Raw genomic sequence first — 10,450 nt, 5'->3', positions numbered from 1 at the left:
TTACAACTACCCCAAATAGTGAATGCAGTAACTGCAAAAAGTTTGTTTAAAACATGTGATTTGGATGAATTTTGAGCAGATTATTTCCTATGAATATTACATTTTAGGAACCTTATTATGCGATTCTCTGTCTGTATTTTTCTATATTTTTTATTTTTTTTAAACAATCATACATACTATCTAAGCTATCTAAACTAAAGTTTCTTTACAAAAATGAACAAAATGTTCAGTGTAAGTTTTCTAATAACACTTAAAAGCAATAAGGCCTCACAACCCCCCATGAAGCTTTGGCAACCCTTAGTGGGGCTCCTGACCCCGAAGTTGGAAACCACTGGCATAGACTATTCAAGTATCGGGAACTCATTTTTATGATGGTTTGGTGAAGAGCGTTTCCTGACAAAAAAGAAAACCTCCAATAGCTGTTCAATAGTGATCCGATGACAGTAAAGTACACAGCATATGCATTTTCATTTTCATCAAAACATTCAGTAACCTCTTGAGACCTGCATTTGTAACACATCAGTAGTCCTGGAAACGTTTTTACTGTTAATCAGTTGGACAATGAGGGTGAATCTACAGAGGTTACCATGTTTGCATTATATTGTTATGTCCTGGGAAAATCTTGTATCTCCAAAAGTCACCTTTTCAAGAGCTAAAAAAAAAACAGCCCTGTGTTCAGCTTTGTGACAATGCATTTTTACATAGTCCAACAGTTTTTTTGTAGTTTATTAAGTTTAAGAAGTAGAGCAGTTTTCTAAATCCATGAAGGAACACTTTATGTGCTGAATTGCCAATTTTGGAGATACATGGCTTCCATGACAGAAAAAATATGCATCATCTGTATTTTGAACATTTTACAACAGTTTTATATATAACATTAGTATAGTATCCATTCATCCATTCATCCACCCATTCTATCGTGCTTATGCTGTGTAGAGGACTTGAGTGTAACACTGCATGTGTTGGGCATGTCACCAGTTTGTCAAAGGGCACACATTCACACCTTTAAATTCATCTAACCTGCATGTATAGATTATTATAAATAGTTTACATGTCCAATGTTTGGGTTGTAGTGGATTAATGAAAGAAACCATGTTAGCCAGTGAACACTACACACTGAAGAAAGCTTGACATTTTTAATTTACTGATACAATACTTTTCATATCAGCAGCAGGTAGGTGACCAGCTGGATCATGTCTGAGGCCTGCCAGTATAATCTTTCCTTTCCACTCAATTTCTGCACCATTCTGTAAATATAAACAAATGCTGCTTGTTATGGACTTATAAAGATTATCCGACTTTTCTCTCTCTCCCCCTCTGCATCAACATCTATCTGTGTCCACCTTTAGCCCTCCCAGATAGAAATGTTCACTCTACAAACAGGCCTATCAGTGGGACAATGCACAGTAAACCCAAAGTAATATCAAAATAACATACAGTAAATGTTGGGATATTTGTGTCCCAAAATATGAGTTATTACATTACCCTTTCATGGCCACAAGTGCAGTCAATCTGTTAAATTAATTGAGTTTCACTACTTTTTTCATAATTTGTCTCCACCCAGTGGACATTTTTGTGGAGTGCATGCAAGAAAAATTCAGAGACTAGTTGATTAGTTTCAATAACAAAAGTTTTATTAACAATGTAAAATGACCTATATCAGCTTTGACTACTGTATCTTCACCATGCCCTAAACATTGATCACTATCATTAATAAGCAAGACTCATGCTGCCCGCCCTCTGTCTGCACTGACTTCCTCAGACAGAGGGAGACCCTCCCTGCTTATACCAACCAACAGATTCTTTGTTAACCAACTTCAACTTTGAAAATAATTCAGAGAGCATTGCGTAAAGAGTATGTGTATATACAAGTCTAATGTCTCAATTTATAGATAGATATTGTGTGCAAAGAAGTTTTCTTTTAGAGTATTGTATATATTCCTTTTGAAGCTGGAAAGTTAAAGTTGGGTACAGGTTCTTGGTTTATGGAAGACTAAATTAAGTACACATAAGAAGAAAAAACAGCAAGAAACAGAAACAGAGACGGTAATACACAACAAACTTACTGTGCACAAACCTTTTATCTCAGCTTAGACAGACAAATGTATAACTTTGCCTTTGCAAGTGCCATCCTCAAATATTTGGATGGCGTCTATTCATAAGTTATTACATTATTTCTGACAAAAACAGACAATTATATTCCCTTTTTTAAAACATGAATCCTCATTTCATTTATGGAAGTAATTGAACATTGACATTATTTCAAATGACCTCTCATTCTCTTTTACATTGGACAAGCAGATATCTGACTTCATTTACCAAAAAAGGGAAAATTTGTTGCAAAATATCTTAAAATATATGTTCATGACTTTTGTTTTCATTACATTGCAGTTACAATTCTTATTTGTATTACAAAATAAAATTATAAAATGGGCAGCCTTTAAAAAAAAGAGAAAGAGACAATTTATTTGAAAATGGCAGTAATAGATTGGTGGGAGACACAAGTGGTGAAGGACAGTGGGTAATGGTGTCTTTGTTGCCGCCTCCTACCCACGAAGGCGGGGCCCTTAGCTGGTTACCAGGCAACAGAGTCCAAAGAACCGCCTCTTCCTCTGTCGGACCAGTGGGTAGGGAGTCAGGTTCAGCAAACTGCTGTCATCTGGGCACAAGAACACACGCAAACCACTGCCAAGTCGGACATTTTTGCTGGTTTGAGCTATGTTTTTTCAAGCCTCAATCATCACTCTTTATCCTATTGAATCTTCTATACTTTTTGACTATTCAAAACTACTCTCTGGGGTTAAGGTGTGTGTGGTGATGTGTGTGTAAGAAAGGGAAGGTAAAGAAAGTGTTTGGTTTCTCTCTTACCTTGGTTCTTCAGTGGTAAAGGCATTGTCTCCCTGAGTTTACTGAGAAGGTTCTTCATCTCCCTCATATCCCTGCAATAACACAAATAAGGGCTTTTGTGTAATGTACCTGTAGCATCTATAATGTAGTATATTTTCACACACACACACACACACACACACACACACACACACACACACACACACACACACACACACATGCGTGCACACAGACACATACAGTCACAACTTCAGCAAATACTCACATGCCCCATTTTTGTATCATCATCTAAAATGTATCTTAAAATGTGCTGCATTGCAAAGTAAAATGTCTAATTTGCATGTAATGTGATAAACAGTGACAAAGCACAGTACACTCTGTGAGTAGTGGATGCAACCCCAGTATGTGACATATCTTTCAAATAGTTTTCAACATCCCAAGTAAAACATGGCTGCTATAACCACAAACACATAACATCACATGTTGTCTGCTCTGTCTGTACAATAACTGCATATACTGTAAATAATGTAGGTTGGCACAGTTCTACACAAATATATGTAAATTATCAGGGTGTAATTTAGGTTTTTCTTTAAATATTATTTTTTCTCAATGCACATACTGCTGTGCAATTATATCTTCATAAAAATAAATATTTAATAAATCCGCCTATAAATGATCAACTTATTTGTGAGGTTGAAAGAGGAATATTTGATTGTGTTTGAACTTTATATCTTAAAGTGAGGATTAGCTGTTAATAATGAAAATAGCAGAATTAATGTTAAAATGCAAAATGTTAAACCCTGTAGTGCCATTGCGATGTGACTAAAACTGAAAAATATGTCCACTTGTGTACTTTGCATTATGTTTCCACATATGTGTTTTGGCCAATAAAGTTACAAACACACACGCACATACAGAAGGACACAACACGCACCACAACACATTTTTTAAAAATTTTTGTCTACATACTTTTCGATGTTTTCTATATCAGTGGCCACCAGCCAGCAGAGATGAGGACAGTCAGTGGGGGAGGAAGAGGTGTCCTCCAGGATGGGGATGTCTGAGCTCTCCTCGATCTTACTGTCGACCCCGGGAGGGCCACAATAATCCTTACCTGAAGCACACAGAGAGCAGTTAGCCTTAAACACAACAAATTAAAACAAAAAGGAAAGGAGATGATAAAAACATGAAAATAGCTAAAATGTAACTTTATTAAACAGCTACACAGTGTGTTTGTTCACATACATTCAGCTGTGTTGATCATGCAAGTTTTAAATGATAATCTGGATAAAGAAATATAGTAGGAAGCTGTCAAAAAATAATTACATCTGTGCATATAATTTGAAATCTGCTAGTGTTGTGGTTGTCTCGGTTTCTTTTAAAATAAAATTTAAACAACAGAACAAACAATGCTGCATATAAACTAGCACACATAACGTATTCTCACACCTACACTCAAACTCTATTGTGAAGTTTGTGATTATTCATGTATTAACCTTTCCTGTGGAGCTGCAGGGAGCCCAGCAAGCAGACAGATTTGAGCATCTCAGTGATGTACATCTCCAGGCAGCACTGCAGCTGGATGAAGAGCCTACAGATCTCAGGGTGGATCTCCCCGTCCTCTGGCCTGAAATGACACAGCAAGGTTATTGGCTAGCTGGAACTTGATGAACTCTGGATACAATGACCAACTTTATGAATAAAATTTACAATTATAGTTATGTTTTTCAAGTCAAGTTTAGCTTTTATTGTTATTCAGAAAAGCCATGTCTCTGTGTAAAGTTGTATGCACATGTGTATGTGTTAACTCTAAGTTAATAGTAAGTAGTAAGTAGTAAATGAAATTCATCAAACCTAATTATTCCTTAGATATCATACTAAGGACAGACCCTATTATATGTTGATTATTTGCTTAATTGATTAGTTGATTTGTCTTGTCTATAAAAGTTATTGTGGTTTGCGTTGCTAAAGTGTGAGTGCAGTATGTATTGGGTATAGACTGTATGATCACTTACATGTGTAGGAAAAAAAGCAAAAACAGTAACTGAATATTTTTGGCCAACCACAAATGTCACTCACATGCTTTTAGTTTGAAATATATTCTCTTTTAACAAATATGAAGCATAGTCCTGGTAATCCTGACGGTTTTGCCAGCTCGTGATTACAACAGCGGCTTCTAATGTCAGAAGGGATTATAATGCCAAATATATATTTAAAGTTTACCAAGCGTTACCAAATTAAAACCATCAGGTGAGGGATAAGCCGATGTGGTGTTTGCATTAATGATGAGTAAATAGGATAAATCTGCTTCTTTAGACTTGTTTCTGTTGCTTTGTTTCTACAGCAGACATGGTCAAAATTGCTACGGACTGGGTTTTGCTTGATTATGTTTTTGGGCTAGCAGAGTGTCCATATTTATAGTTCAAACATAAAATCTCCTTCTGAGTATTTTTTTTATTTACTCAAAGCTGATCACTAGCTTTTATGAGACACTGCAGTAGCTTCACAACCATATAAATCTGGTGTTCAAGGGGAAACTACAGCAGGTGATATTCAGTGGGTGTGATATCACATGGGAAAGTGACAGCGATGTAAGGCGTGAAACTTGCACCTGGTACAAATATTTCTCACACTAAATCATGCTACTGTGTTCCCCTCTTCCAGCAGCAAGCTTCTCCTTCCCATCCTTGTTTTGTCACAGTGCTGCCTTCTACAGTACTGTTGCTAAAGCACAGCTGTCATCAGTGCTATACTGCTTATCAGCTTTCCTCTAGCACATCGGAGAGGCCCCGCATCACTCAAACCATTCAGACACACTGGCTTTATTTGATTAAAGGGGAATGACCTGTGCTGTCTAATTCAAGCTCTGTGTCTCCAGTAGTGGAGATGAGCATTGAAATGGCCCGGAGAGCTTTTAGAGAAGGAGGTTTAGAGTATGTGCTGGTGATGATTATGACAATGATGTTGATGCTTTTATCTGTGGTAACTTAGAGTTCTCTCTAAAGCTGCTGGACCGTCTCTATTTCTATAGCAGCAGCAGGAAATTCAAGCACAGGACTATAACGGGTAGTACTTGTTGGCTTGGAGAGACGGGTACAAGTGCATCTAGCTGTATAACTACAAGCTATATATTGGAAAAACAATAGTGCAGAGCATAAAGGTTCTGCTCTATAGACTGAACTGTTTCTCCAAAGATTTAAATAGGATGCTATTAAAGCCTTGTGATAAAAAAGCAACCAAGATGTCCCCGTTCAATGAATGTTGTATGATTCATGCCTCTGTATGACAGGAAACATACAGGAGAAATGTTCATTGGGTAACCATATGAGTGTGTCACGCACATGTGGCTCAAAGCTTTCATACATTATATGGATATACTTTGTCATGCATGTAACAGACAGTGAAGGATATGCATTCTTAAATTACTCCAAGATATAGCAAGTGTATTAATTATTGAGCCAGGAAATAGGTTACAGAGCAGATAGCGTACAACACATTTTGAACTTATCCTTCCACCCTCACCCTCAAAAAGAATATGGCAAACTGATATTTAAAGCATTTCTTTAAAAAAAAGTCTCCAACAGATGTGTATGCCTGGTTATAAGGAGGAATATAAGCTATAGTTAGTAAAGCTAATGCTGTTATTGTCCCAGTAGCACCCTGGCTTTGGCAAGCAGCTAGCTCTGCAGACATCCTCCAAATCTGTCTCACACCACTGGCTTCAGTCTGTCCGATTGTTATTTAAGTAAGTCCGAGGGTGCCAAGTCCGCTGGCATCTCAGCCTCACTGAGGACCTTCAAATCCCAAGCCTCACTTTGCCCTTCTTCCACTGGCACCAATGTGGAGTAGATGTTCAATGTAGGGTGCAGGCCAAGTCAACAGACATGTCGACTTCTATCATAGCTGCCCTCCCCCCATTTTCAACCAAAATTCAACATCATATACAGACCACTCGTAACATATTTTACTCAGCAGAGAGTGTTCCTGACTTATCACTCTGACTGGATTCAGATTCTTGCACATAAATATTCTGCACTCTAATAAACATTAACATCCATTGTTTAAAGGAAGCTAGTATCTAAATGTTCAATAGTAGCCTATCTAAAAGGCCATAACAGAGACACAACCCACAAAATACACACAGAAACACACACACACACAGCCACTCTCACAATACATTGTAATCAACAATGCAGAAGTCATTGGCTCCACTATATTGATACTATTTTGTCAGATATTCGGCCTGGGAAGCATTCCACTTCATGCATTAACGTTTTAGACCCAAGCTAATGGGAAGTGGTCAGTTACACTATATTGTTGTAGTTGCTTCCTGGTAAAGCTGTCCCGTTAGCAATTAGAGACATCATGGTTTTTAAAAGCTGATCTCTTGTTCTCTTTTCCCCAACTCTTTCCCCACTCCGAGCTCACTGGTTTCACACTAATGGAGCAGACACTTGGATGATTTCTTTGAAGTGGAGGAGGAGCGGGCTTAAAGTATACATGTGCCTACAAATTGTGACACTTATGCAAACTGAGAGATACAATTAGATACTTTACAACTTTAGGCGCAGTGGTGTTGCACAACGCCCTATTTGGTGCGGTTTACACTTTGAGAGCCAAGGAGAGCTCTTAGCGAGGCACTAATGTTCAGCACCATGGACAGCGTCTGTGCCAACTCACCCCGATATCAAGGAGAGACTGTGGTGTGCCGCTCTCGCCATTTCGCAGCCTTTAGTTCGGGTCTTCAGCATTTCGGCCCGTAAAGAGGGACAGTCGACAGTGATTTCGCCAATGGAGATGACCAGTTCACGGTACAGAGCCACAAGTGTATTGAATTCTTGGACGATCTGTTACAATGAAATGGAATAAAACAAAAATAAGTTATTCCCCGAATGACCCAGTCAAGCAAGCACCACACAAACATAAAACATAACAAACGTCCTGTCCTGGTCATTGCAGTGGAATACCTTTAATCCTTGGGCCTGCATATTGACTTGTCAACATGAAAACGTGTCAGGCAAGAAGGAAACGCTGAGCAGCACTGTATCCAGCCCTGCTATTATTTTTTACCCCCCGCACTGGGGCAAATAATCTGCCAGTGCAGGTACATGGTGGGAGGCTTCAAAAGAAGTAGTACCCTAAAAATTGCTACCTTGCACGTATACGATCACAAAAGCCCATTGATCTCTGAGAGAAACGTGTGATTAAGCAAAAAAAAAAAAAAAAAGTGAATCTTAGCCATTAAAATAATCCGCAAAGTCAGAGCACATGATGAATGGATTGATTTTTTTTTATTGACGGAGGTCCCATTATGCTAAGTTTGGTTGTTTGCACAACCTCAGAGCTGGAGATTGGGGCACAAAGATTTCGTTCATTTTGTGCAACTCCTGCACAGCATCCTGCTTGTACTCCTGTATATGAACAGTGAGGCTCCATGACGTTCACTGATGTATGAAAGGGTGAAGCAGGCTGTACATATGATCATTCCTGCCAGCAACTGTCAAAACACAGGACCCTGCGTGCCATGATCACGAACACCTCCGTAGATAATCTTGTAATTCGGGCAATTTAGTAATCAGCACAAAATCACCAGCAGCTTTCCACTCTCCAAATGCAAATCACACAGTCAATCTGCACGCCGAGATGATCTGCTTGGCTTCACTGCCGACAAAGCAATGCAAATGCATATCGCTATTTTTAGGTTCCCAGACCGGGATACAGTGTTTTTTTTTGCAGCTATTAACAGCTGTCGCCTGTGCATCCTGCATGCACGGGATAGTCGATCGACCTAGAACAAAGAGAGGTTAGGATAATAACATAGCACTCCTTATTAGAGGCACCATGCAGGCATTGGCGTGTCGCAAACCTACCATTCTGCAGTCGGCCACGGCGCGCTGGGCTTTGCGGGTACTTTCGGTGCTCTCCCTCCTCTGTGGTTCTCGGTGAGGAGGTTTGCCGATCTGGAAGATGTTCCCGGCGGATCTGGGGCGGTTTTTGCGCCCATTCGATGCAGAACTCATGCATACACATCCACTAATAAAACAGCCCTAATACAGAACGGTTTTGTCTTATTTCCCCCCTCCCAAACTACCACCACTTTCTCTCTTTCCTACCTCACCACCCTGCACCTTACTGCTCACCTTATTCTCTCCTCCGTTCACGCTCAATTCACCTTCGCCAACTACTGGCTGCGGTTGAACCTCGATTATTGTTATTGCTCTGTCTATGTCTTTCTCACGTTCCTCCCCTCTAGTGTGGGAGACGGAGCAAATATTTTCCCAGACGAGCCTCAGAGCGCAGGAAAAGTACCGGATGAGCGCCTGCGACTCCTCTCCGCATTGCCTTGACTGCGACGGGGCGCAAGTCACCTTCACTCCAGCAGCACACGGTGCACAGTGAAGACTTCTCACACCCAAAACCCGGAGCCCAGCTAGCTGAGGTGTCTTCTCTGACGCACCGATGTCGGAAGGAGACAATCGCATTCACGGATATTCTCCAAATGCAACCATTTTTTATGATTGCGCGTTTCCATTAAGCACCAATAAGACGGGCGATAACGATCTTTCCTTAGCCGAACAACAACCTCCTTATAGAGAAACAACGCTGCCAATGTCCCCGCTGACTATTTCGCAGCGTACAGCCAACACTTTAAGCCTCTGTGCCGGAGAAAATCTGAACGTTCAAGAAAAACTTAATTCCTGGTATCGCGGTGTCAGATCGGCTCCCGGTGCCTGTGCGCCTTCTAGTGCTTCCAGCTCGTCGGGCGGGCCTATGTCTAACCTTGGAGAGGCAGTACAAGACGGGCAGTTGCTACAGGCCTGACGTGGCTCTGTGGCTGGCAACACTGCGCACCCAAAGGACGGGAATACTAATAGGGCCCATCAAGTCAGACCCCCGCCCTGAGCAGTAGGCTATATAAGCACTGGCCACTTTTGCCTCCACATAGTAAAGTACAATACAAGTCGTTCAACATTCCACTAAAGACTTTAAACTTTATAGAGTTTACACTGACACTGCATACGGTTTACTCCTAATATTTACATGTATAATCTCTATCCCTATCTCTACTATATTGTATTCTTGTATACACACAGTATGGTGTCTGTTACTACTTCTTAAGAATTCACAGTGATGTAAAGATCTTTTTAAGGTTGTTTTTAGGACTTTTATTGCTGATTTTGAGGTCTGGCAGCATTATGCTTTAAAATCTTATATTGCTTGGTAGTTGTTCTTTTTTCCTTACTAAGGGTAATCTTACTTGCCAAAAAACGCATGGTATATCCACTATGGATAAATACATAAACATAAAAAGTACTGGAAATTGGGATTTCCAATACTTTCCAATCCCAAGTACTACCAATAGTTGGTATTGCAATAGGCCTACTTGCAAACATGGTATTGCAAATTGGAAGCAAGCTTTAATGCACACACACACACACACACACACACACACACACACACACACACACACACACTGTGGCATCAAAGAAAGTATATATAAATGTGTAATTTATAAACAAAATGAGCCAGTTTGTTGTCTATGGTTGTTCTAAAAACAAAATCACCCAAGAAACTTTACTCTTTCAACATTTCCGCCACTGAC

General features: G+C 39.9%; 1 protein-coding gene across 1 annotated transcript; it reads right to left on the bottom strand.

Annotated features, from left to right (window-relative positions):
• Positions 1-1,612: 1,612 nt before the first annotated feature.
• Positions 1,613-9,694, bottom strand: rgs7bpa (regulator of G protein signaling 7 binding protein a). The gene is made up of 6 exons (XM_051423301.1): positions 8,718-9,694; positions 7,528-7,694; positions 4,344-4,474; positions 3,817-3,961; positions 2,869-2,939; positions 1,613-2,659 (listed from the first exon to the last, which is right to left on the bottom strand). The coding sequence occupies exons 1-6, from the start codon at positions 8,865-8,867 to the stop codon at positions 2,568-2,570; spliced, it is 756 nt and encodes a 251-aa protein (XP_051279261.1). The 5' UTR covers positions 8,868-9,694; the 3' UTR covers positions 1,613-2,567.
• Positions 9,695-10,450: the final 756 nt, after the last annotated feature.

This window comes from Dicentrarchus labrax, unplaced genomic scaffold (assembly GCF_905237075.1).
Source record: "Dicentrarchus labrax unplaced genomic scaffold, dlabrax2021, whole genome shotgun sequence".
Classification (NCBI taxonomy): Eukaryota; Metazoa; Chordata; class Actinopteri; family Moronidae; genus Dicentrarchus; species Dicentrarchus labrax.
This window is presented reverse-complemented; position numbering and strand designations above follow the sequence as displayed.